The 16,632-nt window shown below is 37.6% G+C and overlaps 1 protein-coding gene across 1 annotated transcript in view; it reads right to left on the minus strand.

Moving 5' to 3' along the window:
- Positions 1-6,513: 6,513 nt before the first annotated feature.
- Positions 6,514-16,632, minus strand: part of UBE2D3 (ubiquitin conjugating enzyme E2 D3) — a 29,030-nt gene continuing 18,911 nt past the window's right edge. The window contains exons 2-7 of the mRNA XM_073340812.2: positions 15,879-15,942; positions 15,756-15,787; positions 11,805-11,882; positions 11,322-11,427; positions 9,798-9,891; positions 6,514-7,985 (exon numbers count right to left, since the gene is read on the minus strand). Coding sequence (XP_073196913.1) covers positions 7,940-7,985; positions 9,798-9,891; positions 11,322-11,427; positions 11,805-11,882; positions 15,756-15,787; positions 15,879-15,942 — 420 coding nt within the window. The 3' untranslated portion in view covers positions 6,514-7,939. The remainder of the gene's footprint in view (positions 7,986-9,797; positions 9,892-11,321; positions 11,428-11,804; positions 11,883-15,755; positions 15,788-15,878; positions 15,943-16,632) is intronic.

A 16,632-nucleotide genomic window follows, 5' to 3' on the forward strand; every position in this document is an offset into this window, starting at 1 on the left:
TAAGAGATTGCTTACACTGAAATTGAGAATGAAAGCGGTATAAATCCATCTGCTGATTTTCATGTTAATATTCAGAATACTTTTCTAGGTCAGATCAGAGCCTTGGGAAGAAAGCGAAATACAGAAGGAAGCTTGCAGATGGACTGCATTTTCTTTCCTAAGAGAATTTACCTGTAATTTTTTTGTTCTACATGGTATGTTTTAAGTTTTTGCTTCTTTCCCACTTTATCAGACAAAGGCAAAGTGTCTCTACTCCAAAAGTGATACCTTCACAAAGCCTTGCTGGGGGAAGAGGAGAGACTTTATGGAGAGTTCCATTGGTAAGTTTAATGGACCTCCTACTTCAAACCCTGCAATAGAAAAGTAACAGAATTGGTAGATTTTAACAGGATCTCCTTTTCTAAAATATCTTTGAATTAGAATTAATCTTTCATGTCTAGATGTCAGAGCCACATTCCAATTAAGGCCCGGTCTACACTCAAAACTTAAGTCAATGTAGCTACAGCACTTCAGGGTGTAACAAATCCAAACCAGATTACCACTGCTATGCGGACCTCCACCCCATGTAGGTACAGTTAAGTCGACAGAATAATGCTCCCATTGACTTAGCTACGGTTGCTTGGGGATGTAGAATTACTGTAACACCAAAAAAACCCTTCTGTCACTGTAGTCTGTGTCTACACTATGGCACTGTAACTTTGTTGCTATAGCATAGACAGCCTATGACTTGAGTAATCTATGTACTTAAGGCAGCAGAATCCTATGGAGTTGATCTAGAGCACCACACGAAGGGTTTTATTTGCCAACATTCGTGTGTGTCTTTTCCTTTTTTTTTTTTTTTTTTTTTTTACAAGTCTGTTAATAGTAAGGAGAGGTAGGCTATATAGAAGATTCTGGGCCCTTGGGATTGATATGGCATTCTGCAGCTGCCTACCTAGAGGAATGGGAGACCTAGAGCAAACCAGTGCATTGGGTTCAGAAGTCATGCATATTAAAAAAGCCACGAATGTGGGCAGGGAGTAGAACTCTCAGCCACAGAAAGGTTTCTACATGTTTATTTTTTGTGAGGTGGGTAGTACTAAAGTGTCTGGGGCCGGAGGAAAAACAGATTTGTGAGTTAGAGGTAGATGAGCCTGGGCTTCTTTTTCTATCTCAGGAAAGTTGAGACATGTAACCACATTCTCTATGTCTGGACTGGTAATTATACCAGTATCAGAATTCCCCAGGATGGAAATATGACCTGTTACGGCCCTTACTGCTACAAGAGGTATGTAGACTCTTAAATTGATATAAGGCTACTTTCCCTTGCCCATTCCCCCTAGTTGGGCTCACATTTTGGTATTAGGTCCAGTAAACAGCCCTCTCTTTTTTCAGGGGAAAACTATCCCACCCCACCCAAAGGTATTAGGCTGTCCAAGTTCTGCTCCCAATTGTCTCTTGCATAGAGCAGGAATGAATGGAAGCAGATCTAGAAAAGAATTCTAGCTGTCTACCTCAAGAATATTGAGCAGCTGCATTTTCACTAAGAGCAAACTGTGCTGTACAATTTTCAGTTCCTAGGTAGCTGAATGCATTTTGCTCACCCCCACTGTAGGCAATCCCAGAATCTGTATAAAGTTTAATACCTAGCTGCATGAGATTGTGAGCAGGAGCTAGAAATCTCCCCCGGGACCCAGGACTAAGATTATATTTAAAGCAAGGATATACTTCTGCTCATCCACAGTAGTCACTTAGAAGGCAGCCCCACACTCTACATCCAGAGGTGAGCCAGTAGAACTGCTATGGCTTGTAAATGAATCTTTAAGAACCCATGGGGAGACTATGACTTGGAGATGCAGTCTGACAAGGCACAGCTGTTGAACAAGCAGCATATGCCAATCAGCATCCCTGAGTCTCCAAGAATGCTTGAATAATTTCCAACACAATGCTGGACTTCATTACATGTTGGCAGAAAGCAATAAACTGGTTTAGTCTTTTCAAAACCATGACAACACCCATTGGCTAAGAAATGGATGCGAGTCTTTATTCATTTCTGGGGAGTAATATCACCTTTATTTTAGAGGACATTATAGTCTATTAGTCAATGATAGCCAATCTCCAGGAAACAGAACAAGTGATTTTAGGGGCAGATGGGGATGTTTGAGGAGTTTCTCAAGTTACCACATGTAACAGATCTTACCCAACAATCTAAAGAAATAAGGTTCCACTGCTGTTGAAAAAGCAGTAGGTGGCCTCACTGAAACTAAGATTCTGTGTAGCAGAGACTGGAACCCTTGCTTCTGCAGCTAGCCATTTTGGTCTGTAAAACCCCTTTTTTGTTAGTCATTTTACAAACAAAAACTTTGGCCAGACTCCCTTGTACTGGTCAGTTTACCCCTTCTTTCTTGGTGCAGTTGTGCTCCAAAATCTGTTTTTTCATGTTTGAAACAAGTTGGGTTTCTAGCTCTCATGGTTGTGAAAATTACGCTTGATAATTGTTTTCAAAGTTAACTGAACATAAGGCTAGACAGCATGAAAGAATAAGAGGCCTGAATGGCTCTTTTCTCTAGTAAGTAACTTATGAAACCTTTAAAAAAAAAATCACAATTTAAATAGCCTTATTTCACAGATGATCTAAGCACACCATGTTATGTTTATCGCACAATCCTCAAGTGCCTGGGTTGCCACAGCAGCAGTGTATCTTCATCTTGGACTTCCTCATGGAGTTGTTGAACCTTCACCATAACTAGGTTTTTACAAGGCCTCTGGAAAGGAGTAAAGAGTGTCTTATATTCGCTCTTTCCTCTCCCCAAGTACCAGTAGAAGCTTTGATATCTAGGTACAAAATTGTGACCTAAAAGAGACAGTGGGAAAAGGTAAGCTTGAAGTTTTTCCCAAGACAGTTATAGCAACATTTGCATTTATACCTGATTTTAAGTATTTATAGGTGTTAAGGAAAATAATTAGTAATGGCACTGCCATGACTCAAAACGATTACAATGCATTTGTTTATCACATGGAGCCCTTTGATGGTAGTTTATAAAATTCTTCCAGTGACCTTTTATTGAGTTATTTAGGGACACAATATGAGCTGTAAGAACCTCCAGCTTAACTAATTTTAATACTCAAAAGCCCAGCAGATGGAGCAGTATGTCATTAATATAAACTCCCAGAAACTTTGAGTCATATTGGAGAAAGGAATACATCATTGCAAAAAAAAAAAAAAAAAGGCAAATAATGAGTATATACTGTAGGAGCTTTTCAATCGGCCATTTTCACTTTTTGGTAAGAATGGTTACTTCACCTTAAAGGATGAGTAGCTTCCAAAGTGACATGGCCGAGTAGGATTTTCAGGACTGTTGGCAGTTAGGTAAACAGTGGAGCCTAAAAATCCCAACCTTGAGATGTTTTGTACAGAGAATCATTTTGGCTGAAGCTGATTTATATAAAATTTTGCACTCACTGCCTTTATCAGAAGACTTGATCAGCATTCACAGCTCACTGAAGTCATAGTAGTTCAGAAGTTTTGAAAATAGCGCCCAAACTAGTTGCCTAAAACACAAAGTCAGTGGGTACAAATAGAACAAGTTCTCCTGAATCCAAAATCCACTCTATCACCTATAAAGACTGTCTTAATGCAGGACCATATGCAAGCTTTCAGCCTGCTTGGGATTTTGACAACCTCAAACACACTGTAAGCATGCACCACCAAAAAACTTTTGTGGCAATCATAATTATAACATAAAAAGATAAACCTTCAAACCAGAATAGTGTATATTGAAAGTGAAAACATTCAGCAGAGCGCTGAACCCTCCGCTGTCAATACCATCTTTTTAGACTTAACGAAAGGAATCTTGTTTTTTTGGCACTCTTTGCTTGTGTATTAGCAGTAAAGAATTTGTACTTTAGGAGTTATCTAACTGGCTGTAGATTGTGACTCATTCCATTCTGGTGCTAAGTAAATGTATTACATATATATCACTTGAAACACTAGTCTTAGTTCATTTTTCTTTATGTATAGTAAAGATGCAATCAAAGCGGGGAGGGGGGGGCTGAAGCTCCCTTAAGAAAGTTCTCAGATAACCTTATGATCACAACAAAAGATCTTCATTTGTGCCCCAATCTCCACCATGGTCTCCCTTAGCTGTCTTTCACTGTATTGGACATACTTGCAGATAAAGTTTCTTTTGAACCACTTACCACATCCAATGGATCTATGAAATCAAGTCTTTCAGCTATCTGTGGTCTTAAGAAATGGTGATTTCTTCAGTACCAGGTTGGATCCACTGTGATTAATAATTTCCAATGTTGGCAATTGAGTAGGAATACCAGAGAACATGAAGAGATTTCTAGCTTTAGATGTTCTAACATTAAAATGGGGAGATAGTATCTGAATTAAGACTTTCCTCATTACATAAAGACTAGAACATTTTTAAACAGGTTTCTAAATCACCAGAAAAGTTAGAGGATCATATTTTAACCTACCACTCTAGGTTTTTCAATTTCCCTTGTTTCCTGACAAGCTTTTAAAGACTAAAAGCCTAAGTTATTCACTTGTTTTTTTGCTTCTCATATTCAAAATAACTGACATCAAACCCCCTTTGATCATTATACAGATTTATAGGATTTGGGACATCTGACTAGTATTTGTTTAGAGCCTAATCTAAAACCCACTGAAAGGTGAATGCCCTTTATAGATTTATGCCCATCATGCAAGTTATTGTACCAGTTTAACACAAACTGCGTTGTCAATTTCTTCCTTCAAGATGTCAACACTTCAACACTGACAAAGCTCTGACCCATACTGATTTGATATTTTCTGTTATGCCATGATGACATAGTGGATTAATTGGTAGTTGTATTAGAGAAAAGTAATTTAGAATATTTAAGTCTTACACTAATTTTTCCCTATTCAATTTAAGCCTGTGAATTGTAAATTTAGCTTCAGAACATAGGAGCTACTTCCATTATTATATGCACCATCCTTGACTTAAATCTTAGAGCTGGCTGGGAAACTCAATTTCACTTCTGCAAAAAGTTGAGATTCTGGAAAAAAGCTTCATCCCGATAGACAAAAGCCTAACTCTCAAAAGTTCTATGGCGAGAAGTGAAATTCTGCAATATTTAGTCTTAGAAACACCACAGAAATGTTCCTGCTATGAGAATGTTTCAGTATTTCCAGAACAAAAGATATGCTCCCTGGCTCTCATGGAGAAGTTGCCAAGGAGCGAGGCAGGTAAACTGGCGGCAAACGAGGCAGGTTTCCATCCTAAGTTTAGTTGAAATTGACATGTTCCCATGGAAATGCACTGTAAAGTCACACTCTGAACACAGTTCAGGCAGTACTGTCTGGCACATCCCATGAGTGGGAATCACTGAACACCTGAACTTCTCAGTTTCAACTAACTGGCATTGACCAACAAAAAATGTCAGAAAACTTCTGATTGACTAAAATATACAGCCAATCTTGATTCTGCATAATGCTTCCTCACTCTAACATACCGAATCCAGCTTCAATTTGTAGGTGCCTTTGCACATGAATAACTCAGGTAGATTGAGGACCAAGGCATTTTTTCTTCCTGTGGCTGTAAGAGTGACCTCACTACTCTTCTCTTCCTAATCAGGTCACTTCATAGCCTTCTGGCTTGATTTTCTGCTCAAGTTAGATGGCACTGCTCTTACAACAATCAAGAGTTTGCGGAACCTCATACAATGAATAGATTATGCATCCTTCTAAATTTAACAAACTAATCTGACCTGCATAACACAAGCTAGAAACTTCACCCATGAATTCCTGCAACAAGCCCATAGCTTGTTTGAAGAGGAGTACATTGTACCTGGGAGAGGAGGTAGTAAATATATCAAATGGACACTCAAGCAATAAAGACATCTGAGCAACATCTGTTTCACATCTCACGAACGTTATGTGAGCACATTGTCGTACCTCTCAATCTTAAATTGCAATGCTCAAACATTGTATTTTAAAAAATTCACCTGATCCCAAAAGAACTGATATAGATACACCCTGTAGAAATGGGAAAGAGCTACAAAAATCCCATTACTGAACTAGTAATAGGTCCATGCTTAGTCACCAATGACCTTTTCTTAAATATGCTTTCTGGAATATTAGGCAAACTAGACAGAAGTGCAATTGTGATTTCAAATACTATTTTAAAACCAGAACAAACCATGTACCAAACTACATATTCAAATATTTTATAAAAGTTAAGGTTTAACATTTATTTTACATCTAGCTTTCCATATCCATGTGGAGACAAGGAATTAGAATGCACATAAACTATAAGCAGTGCAAAAAGTGGTGCCAGAGAGAAATCACAGATGCACAAACTGATAGCACAGGACTAGGAAAAAAATGAAGCTATGAACAGTAAGAATGGAGACAAAAAATAAGAAAATCCATGGAAGAAGATGGCAGGAAAGAAAAGAGCAGGATGATTAATAATGCCCTTGTTGCTGCAGAGGAAATAAACTAATGGCACAAGACAGTGTTTCTTGTCAAATAAAAAAATCCAATAGCAATGACTCTTTATTCATTCACGTTTAGTCACCTGAAATAAATGTCTGTTGTATTAAAATATTCATTAATGTAAATGGCAGCATGGTAGAACAAGTCTTTCAATGGATAACAAACATCCCACATAGTAAAGTCACTTCAACACAGCCTCATGACAACTCCCACATCAAAACAGTACTTTATTTTGCATTTTTTGCCCCGTTATTACTCCCACAATAAGATCTTTCAGCTATCACATGTACAAGGTGAAGAAAAGCTTCTGTTAGCAAACAGGGTGCATCTGGAAATGCCTCCACAATACACCACTTCAGATCTGCTGGGTTCCAAGTCCATCCCTGAACTCTGGGCTCCCAGTACCAAGTATAGCACACTAAGGCTACACTACTAGGTTAGCTTATTAATTCTGCATACATCAGGCTGATCAATGTGTCAGCCTGCAACAGACCAAGTATTATAACTGAAAATGGCAAAAAAGAGATTCACTCTATTGAACTTTACATCATTATCTGATGTCAAACAATGAGGCAAATCCCAATGGTATATACAAAAACCAGCTTTGCTTTTACAAAAGATTGTTTCCCATATTGATTAATCCAGGCAGCTAACTCATTGGTTTATGCAACTTTATTGAAGAAAATAAATCAGTTACTAACAGAGCTATTAGTTGATCACTCATCCATTGACAACTTGCTTCATTTATTCAGTGCTATATTAAACAGTGTTCTGGAAGATAGATTAACTAATAGCTCCAAGCCTCCTAACAAAATTTAAATGAATTACAAAAATGTTCTGAGACCCTATTTTGGAATACAAGGGATGTTTGACTTCCAAATTTTCATTCTCTGTAAAACAAGAACTGGTCATTCTTTTATTGACATGCATAAGATACATCACATTTTCTGTTCTGATGCTATAGATTCTGTACCAATTCTTCAGCCATGTCAGTTATGAGCATAAGCATATAATAAAACCTCAAATCTCTAACACTGGAAGGTTTAAAACAGGATGGATGTTGCTACTGCAATGTTACTTCCTTTGATGTAAGAAAACTGAACATCCACCTCCCCTCCCCTCAGGTGATATCTTCAGTATCTGTTAGAGCAGTGAGGAATGGTTTTAGTCTCATAACCAAGTTAGAATGAAGACATTGGCCACATAATACACATGCTCCTTTTAAAAAAATTTCTGAATGTTGGGCAATTGTTCTTGTGTAACTACTTTATGGATTCTAAAAGCAGTTATTGTCCAAAGCTGGAAAAACTAAAGTCTTCTCAGATGAGCATGTGCATGAATGGAAGGAGGTAAACAAAAAATAAAAAAGATGAGGTCTGATAGGGGAGCAGCCGGATAAGAAAATCAAAAAAGGAACAGTAATTTAAAGTTTATTCCAGCTATAATGCAGGTTATTCTGACTTTAAGGTATCATCACATGGCATACTTCTGAGTCCATTCCCGAGATATTCTGTTGTATCTGTTAATAAAGGAGGAAACACATTAAACAGGTCCAGTTAAACCACAAAGTGGTATTTAATATACTATTTTTAGAAGAAAGTTTTCAGTAATTTCTTACTGAAGAAATTCACTGCTGCTTCTTTCAACTGGCTGTTCCAGTTCTTTCTATACTTTCATATGTGGTCTTTTATTGAAGAAAAACAAGTCTTACTAGAAAGTTTTCAAGAAACTTAGAACAAAAGCCTACATTTTGAGACTATTTGAAACACACACTTAGATTGCACAGAAGATAGGTAAGTTGCTAGAAGCATGTTATGAAACAGATTATTGCACCGGGGAAGGGGGAGGGGGGAGGGAGAGAGGAGTAAAAAGGGTTGAAAATTAAAAATTCACTTTTTTGCTAGATATATCAGGTTGTTTGGAGCCTGGTTTTAGAACCAAGTCTAAAGAATACTGCATGCCATGATTAGAGATGATATACTGAACCCTACAGTCAATTATGTTATTGGTGGATTTTCAGTTATGTCCTGACAATTTCAGTCGGAGAATGATGCAAGACCCCATTTTTCACACTAGCATACTGCCCAGGCACAGAAGTTTTGACTGAAAAATAATGAATGAATTCCAGCCAGCGTTTGCTTTTAGAAAGGGATATTAAAATAGGCCATGAACTTTTTGTACAACACACTAGTCTACAGGAATTGGGCAGATACAATTAGTTTACTTAACAGCATGCTTGTCAGTATTAAGTTAATTTCCAACTATACAAGCATAAAGAAAAAAACCCCCAAAACAGTACTTTTTTTAGCATATTAAATTTTGCCTGTGCACACAGTCTGAATCTGGACCACCTAGATTTTTATTTACAACATGGTGGTTTGACTACACAGACCAGTTCCCTCCTCCCCAGTCTCTACAAAATTTGGTTCAGTACTTACCAGGACAGAGGTATAAGACATCTCAGAACCTCAACAATTCAAATAAAATCAGTTTCTTACTACCACTATATTTGTTTTGCCATGCAAGAATATTATCTGTTTGTGAGATATAGTAATTGGCCAATACATTTCACACTAATCACAGATCAAGCTGTTAAATATTCAGGTTCAGTAACTGATAAATCCATTATCTTTGTTAGTTAATCCGGTGCCTTAAAGCATGCAGCACTCAAGTGCTGACAGTTCCCATTTTGTTAAATGCACCGTCAAGTGCAAATATTCTTACCCTACAGCATAGCGTATTTCTCTGTCCACTCTCTTGCTAACCTATTGTACCTAATTGGACAAGTATATTTAATATTACTATACAAACTTCAACAGCTATTTCACTGAGTTCTATCTGAGTACAACTGTAAAAACCATGTTTGAGACAAAACAGTTTCTACACAGACAGAAGATCATAAAGCCTTTATCCAATGGGAAACTCCAAAACAGAAAAAGTAGGCAGTTATCAAAAGGCGACACTGGAGTATTTACAAGGGTAATTTCTCTCCTCAAACTTTAGAGGCTTTATATGAACTGATACTATTTCAGACTCTCACATGAGACTGATTAAAAAGTAGACCAATAATTTTAGATAAACTTTCAAATAGAAATCACTACAACATTAGTGAAACACCTCCATGCAACTTCAAAGATAGCACACGTTTCTTCGTATTTGCATGTTTCCAAAGCCAAAAAATACCAGTTACTTCTTCCTAAGCCACAAATTCAGTCTAAGATGAGAGATCACAAGTAACTAACTCATTCATTCCCCACCTTTGTTTTCTAACACAAGAAGAGTGTGTTTCACAGTATATTAGTAAATTATCTTTATATAATTCTGTACTTACTTGTCTCTGTCTGTTTTATAGATACGTGCAATCTCTGGCACTAGGGGGTCATCTGGATTTGGATCACATAACAGTGAACAAATGGATAAGAGAACTGCAAAACAACAGAAAAGGTTGCTCAACAGTGAAATCTGAACAAAGATCTCAATTAAATACAACGGAAATACAGTTATTTGCTTTGTTAGGACAACCTCAGTATGCTATAAAGAAAAGATTTGTTAGTCGTCTGTTTACGATGCATGCTGAGTAAGTTTAAAGGTAAATTTGGTAGCCCATTTCTAAATGTGTGGCTCACAATCATTAAAATATATTTATAGGGTGTCCCTCTATAGCACACTCTAGCAGCTCCCAGGGTCCCACAAATATACATAGAGAAAGGTAATGCTGTCCAAACTATAACCTAACAGAGTGGCAATCTACTGAGCCATGTTATATAGCTGATCAGCTCTTTCACAGCTAGAAGTCTGTGATAAACAGATTAGAATCAGATGGGATTTCTTTTCTGCAATAGTATTAATACATTAGTATTCTAGGCTGATCAAACTAGATACATACTGATAAGATAAAAGGAAATACTAAAGTAAGACTACCATGGAGAAATACTGTTTGAAGCAACTTATTCTTTACATTCTGCATTTCCCATCAGTGGTTTTTAAAAAACAGTGTAAAATTCAGAACAAGCAAGCTAGGGGTATAGTGTCAACACAACATGTGGCGGATCCAAATTCAGATCCAAGCTTGGTTCTTGCGCCTTGAATAGGCAGGAATCACTAGTTCTGTAGGTAAAGGAACCCTTTGCTTATTCTGACTAGTGCAACTGTGATCTCAGGGGGATCTACCAAACCAAAAAAGGGAAGTGAGCTCTGGTGAGCTTTGCTTGAAGTCAATTAGTTTCAAGAGTTGAATTCATTAGATTTAATGAGAATACTCACATTTACAGGAAGTGGAAGTGAAAAAACCTTAAAGCAGTACTCACTGATCACAAATCTAAAACATGGCTACTAAAAATTCATATATGGAAATTAATACTCCATGCTAGCAGCTAGCAATTAACTGTAAAGCATTAGACTGATCACAATCTAAAATTAGGAGTTTTCTATGTGCACAGATGCACCAACTTAAGTTACAATTTTAGACCAACCTACTTAAATGAATGCAAAAGGTTGTGTAGACACTTATTTTGGTTTAAAACCAGGTTTATTTCAGATTAACTTCATTTAGGAATAGGTTAAAACTGAAATAAGCCACTCTCATGTAAGTGTCCATATAGGGATTCAACTGCACTGGTTCATGCTGGGGAGAACCTTTAGTAATAGCTAAAGTAAAACTGCACAGAGGTCTTTTTTTTTAAAAAAAAAAATAAAAGGTGAAATCAATAAGCATGCAACAATGTAATCATTGCCACATACGCAAGATGTCCTTCTCAGGCTACAGTATAATGGGAAATGAATGGAATGCCGAACAAAACTAAGCAAAAATATTACAGTGTCAAAATGAAGATAGAAATTGTAATGTTTTCTTCACCTTTAGAAATAGTTAAAGCAGGAGACCACTGTGATCTTAGAATATCGAGACAAATGCTGCCATTACTGTTAATATTTGGATGATAGATTCTTGTTGTAAATGCAACCTATAACAAAAAATAGAGAAGTATTTGTGTTTCACATATGCTAAATTGCATAATTAAGAGTTACACATAAGCACAGATAAGGTGCACCAGAAAGACTTACTGAAACATGTATTGTGGCTCTTTAGCCACCAAGCATTTGAATCAGATATTCAGCACTTACATGCTACTTTTTTCAATCACTGTACAAACATGAGTTATCAACACTTTATATAGATAAGTATCATCTCCACTTGTCTGGTAGTGAAGTTAAATGATTTGTTCAAGACAAAAAAGCAAAAGTGAAGCAGGGCTGCTTTTAGAACTCAGATGTTCCCGATTTCCATTCCTATGCTTGGCTCATTAAAGAGCATTAGTCTCACAAAGAAAAGACTACTTGCCTTAGGTGGTTTGAAAGGGTAGTCTGTAGGAAAGTGAATTGTCAAGAAGAATACGCCGCCTTGATATGGACTGTCATTCTGTCGAAGAAACATGTCCACTGTAATTATACTCCCGAATTAACTTTTGTGAGAAGATCCACTACTTACTTAGCAAGGCAAATCATTCACTTAAACACAAATAAGATGTTTAATCCACAATGTTAGCATTGAATTTTGATCATACCTGGGCTTAAAATTGGTGGAATGAGATAACTGACTGCAGCAAGTCAAGTTGGTCACTGGCAATGAATTTCCTCCTAAAACAATTGTGTTCTGTAAAGCCTTAGTTTAAAGCAGGGGTTCTCAAACTGGGGATCAGGACCGCTCAGGGGTCACAAGGTTATTACATGGGGCGGGTCACGAGCTGTCAACTTCTACCCCAAACCCTGATTTGCCTCCAGCATTTATAATGGTGTTATATATTTAACATGTTTTTAATTTATAAGGGGGGCGGGGAGGAGGTTCGCACTCAGAGACTTGCTATGTGAAAGGGGTCACCAGGAAAAAAAATTGAGAGCCACTGGTTTAAAGCAAGTGTGTCACATGCAGGCCAGAACTGGCCCTGACAGCTTCTTCCCTCTGCAATTTCAAATGTATCCAAACTGCAGCAGCTCAGAGAGTCAGAAGAAAGCTGGAGTGAGAGGAGCTTAGGTGGGAGTAAGTGCCTGACTAGCCACAAGTAACTGAGCCCTACTCCCCCTGCCCTTGTAGTAGTAGTTTGTAAGCCAGTTGCTGTCCTTCCCAGCCTTCTGCACATTCTGTTCCTGCCATCATCACTGCTTAGCCTTCCAGTCCTTTTTCTCACCACGTGTCTTGATCCCTGCCTCTGGGTTGCACATAACCATGTTCCTGGAAAATGCATTTTCTTCCCCTGCTCAGGGAAAAAGCAATCATAATGATAACCTCAAGTGGGGAAATTCTCAGGTTCAAGTGGTGGTGGAATTACTGCCCAAAATAGGGCAACAGAGAATACTCTCAAAAGATGGAGATTGAAGCAGTGACTTGAAGGCGCCCCCTCCCCACGGGAAGCAGTACATACAAAAAAAGAGGAAATTTTAGAAAAAGTAAAAGCTTTTATTAAAAAGTCTTTTTAAGTGCAATATTTAACTTTGCTGGCTAAAGAAGCACATTCCACGATAAGAATACAAAATTTGCCTACTGCCTTTTTAAACCTCACACACACACACAGGATTGAGCGAAAAAGTGTAATTTGACTCGTCACAATGGGTTTCACATATCTGGTTTACAGGAATACTGGAAGTTGGCTTTATTCGGTTTATCTATTTTTTAAATATTATATCCTTTAAGACCAATCTCTTGTTTACATACAGACTAGCCACATCCTATTTCTTAAGAATATATATTCTTTAATATCTGCAAGTGAAGCAGTGTGGCAAAAAGCCAATAGATAAGTCAAGGGGCAAAAATGTAATGCTAGAGTTGATACTTCAATGAGACAGCCTGGGCAGAGATTCAGCGTATCATGTAGTATTCACTGAAAAACTACTATATTGGCAAATGAGAAGTTCAAAAACTACTTCAACCCTTTTATTGTATACATGCTGGAGGCAAGTCTTAGTGGTTATTAAAATGAAGTAACAGAACTGGTTAGAACAAGTGTAGAAAATACCTCTCTGACAATGAGTACTCAATCCTTACTATTAGACTTCTGTGTCAGTAGTGGATCTCAGATGTGGAATATGTTAAGCCATCTACACTACCAATGCCTAGGCTGTCATGAAGGTATGAGGCCTACAACACCAGCAGACCACTAAGCTATTATCCTAAAGCAAGGATAATTCTATCTAAAATACTGCTCTAAAGTATGCACTCATGCTATTCCAAAGGGCATAACTAATAAATGCCTTTAAACTGATAGCACAAAGATTAAGTGGGAAGAGAGGATAAACAACTCTGAATGAGCAGGGAGAGGTAGAACAAAAGAAAATATTTCTGTATTTGAAGTCCAACTATACTTTTAGTGTTCTGTGACCATGCAGAGTCAATCATATAAGTATTACTCAATGACATACAATGGAGATCTTTCCATACTTTTGGAAGTTTACTTCAAGTATTAGTATAGCTATTAAGCAAACATTCTGGTCTCTCTGGAGTGCATACTTCGTTGCATTCAAAGGGATAAGCTAGAAGAACAAATCCAGCATTTGAACTCTGAACTGAAGACAAAAGGATTCTTTAGTATGCCACCCAAAAGAAGCTCTCCACTAACTGGTATCAAGAGAATACCTAAACCACATTGGATACATGTGTAAGGTCAAAGTAGTACATTAACACTGACAATTAAGTTCTACTCTAACATGAGTAAGGCCTAGTCTACACTTCATTTAGGTCAATATAGCTATGGCACTCAGGCATGTGACAAATCCACACCCTTGAGTCCAATAGCTATGCCAACCTAACCCCTGCTGTAGACCCAGCTAGGCTGATGGAAGAATGCTTCCATAGACCTAGCTGCTGTCACTCAGGTAAGCGGAGTTCCTACAGTGACAGGAAAACCCTTTCTACCATTGTAGTCTGCATCTATAACCCAAGGTTACAGCAGCATAACTATGGCACCTCAGCTACGCCACTGCAGAAGCCGGAATTTAGAGATGGCCTAAAAGTGTCACTGAAGGGGGTCCTTGTTTATTGGCACTTGACTCTTAAAATTTAAAAATCTGAGCAAACTTTGAATCAAATCAACTGCCAGCCTTGAGACAGCCTGGAATCTGAAAGTGTCCTAGTACCTTCTCATACCCCATTAATAGTGACACTGCAGGTGAAACAAGCCTTCAGTTACATACATGCAACCCCATTAGCTTTCAGTGTGGTTGTACAGGTGTAACCAAGACCTGATTTTGGCGTGCAGAATCTTATTGCTCATTATGCATAACAGAGAGAATGTAATCCAATGTTCAGATTCCAGGCTGAGTATGCACAGCTGGGAATTATATCACTCCACCTGTAAACTGAGCAAGTTTGGAGTTGTTCTAGATATGGAACCTTAATCATGTTAAGAATCTCTTTTTAGAGTAGAAATGCACATTAATATAATTGTCTTCATTATAAAAAAAGCTGCTTCCAGATCCCAAATACAAACCATGCACCAGTGTACTAGTTTTACTGAAGGAAGAACTTTGTTAGAAGGCATCTAGCCACAGCTTCCTGGAAGACTACTTAGCTATTAAAAAAAAAATACCCTTTAATCCAAATATGCATGTTTTTGAAAAGCTTGATAAAGTTATGTTTGGCCATTTGATATGCTTTAGTATTTCAGTGTTGTTTCCTAGAAGCTTCAACTACTTGGTTAATTGAAGTACTAAGAAGTCTAACTTGTAATGCACTTAATCCTCAATAAGGGCAAGGGGCTTTAGACCTTGTTCCTAGTCAAGTTATACAATCACATTAAAAAAATTCATAGTAAGCATGCACAGCATATTTTCCTCCTGTATGCACTCAGAACACTTTGCACTTCAGAAAACTTTTCTATTTTTACAGAAATGCTTGAAACCATGGTAAGCTCCACCAGTCCAAACTTTAGTTTTCCTCATCTACACGAAGGGTTTGCACCAGGGCAAACAGCTATATTGACAGCTGAAATTCTGCATGCAGACACGGCCCATGGGGGATCAGAACTACAGAAACCGTTTGGCATACAAACATTCTACATGACAAAACCTTGCACTGTGATGCAGGACATTTTCATTCAGGTACATGTCATGTTACAGAAGTGACACACCAACAACGAGGAATCTGCATAACTAAACTCACTTTTCCCCTCTCTGTTCTCAAACTGGCATTTTTGGGAGTGTCTAAATTAAAAGAGACTGGAGAAATCTGAGGACAGTTCTTGCTGAATAAGAATTATGATTTCAAGTTAGCATTAACATTCATGGGAGTCAGAATACTTACAGGTCCCATAATTGTGGCTTGCCAATGGAACACTAAAAAGGAAAAAGTCAGTATTATTACTTAGGTACTATACTCTTTTTGAATTAAAATCAGAACAAAACATTAAAATTTAATACTACTTACTATCATCTCCAACTGGACCTGCAGAACACTGTGCTGGAGGGTCTCGGGCTAAGTCACTAAGTTCCTAAATACAAAACATTGTGTTCAGAGAGAGTGAGTGAAGTGTCATTGCCACTGTCCAATTGGATGTACAGAAAATCCTTAAAATTGTTTTTCCTGGATAGAGAGAGAGAATGATTTGGCAAACCTATCAACAGGAGCAGTTGTGGTTGGTATTAGGAATGTCGTCACTGAAGAGTAACAAGACCTGCTAGCCCTGGCAATTTAAATAAGTTAGTAAATTGAGTGCTGATACTTAAAAAGTCAACAACAGAATTACCACTTGTAGCTTTTAGATACCCCAATGCAGGAAAAAAAATAGCATGGAGAATTAAATGAAGCCCAACAAATTTTTAAGATTTCCTTCCTTAAAAACACTTAACACCATAAGGAGCAAAGAACAGATAAAATGTCTTCACACTGTGCAAAAAAAACCACTGAATTTTATCATTTCTATTCTGGACAAACAGAAGCACAGCCGTTTCATTTCCTCTTCACCATGATGTAAAATAGATCCTACATATGGTAGTGATTTTATATATATAAAAGAGAGAGAGAGAGAGAGAGAGAGACCAACACCCACCAACAGATCAGTCTTTTCAGTTCACCTTTTAGAGGACAAAGGTTACAAAAGCAATACAACATGCTTTAAAAAAAAAATGCAATTAACAGTAACAATTTCACTGCAGTATGTTTTTAAAATCCTGAGAAATCT

The sequence above is a fragment of the Lepidochelys kempii genome, chromosome 4, assembly GCF_965140285.1.
Source record: "Lepidochelys kempii isolate rLepKem1 chromosome 4, rLepKem1.hap1, whole genome shotgun sequence".
In the NCBI taxonomy this organism is placed as follows: domain Eukaryota; kingdom Metazoa; phylum Chordata; order Testudines; family Cheloniidae; genus Lepidochelys; species Lepidochelys kempii.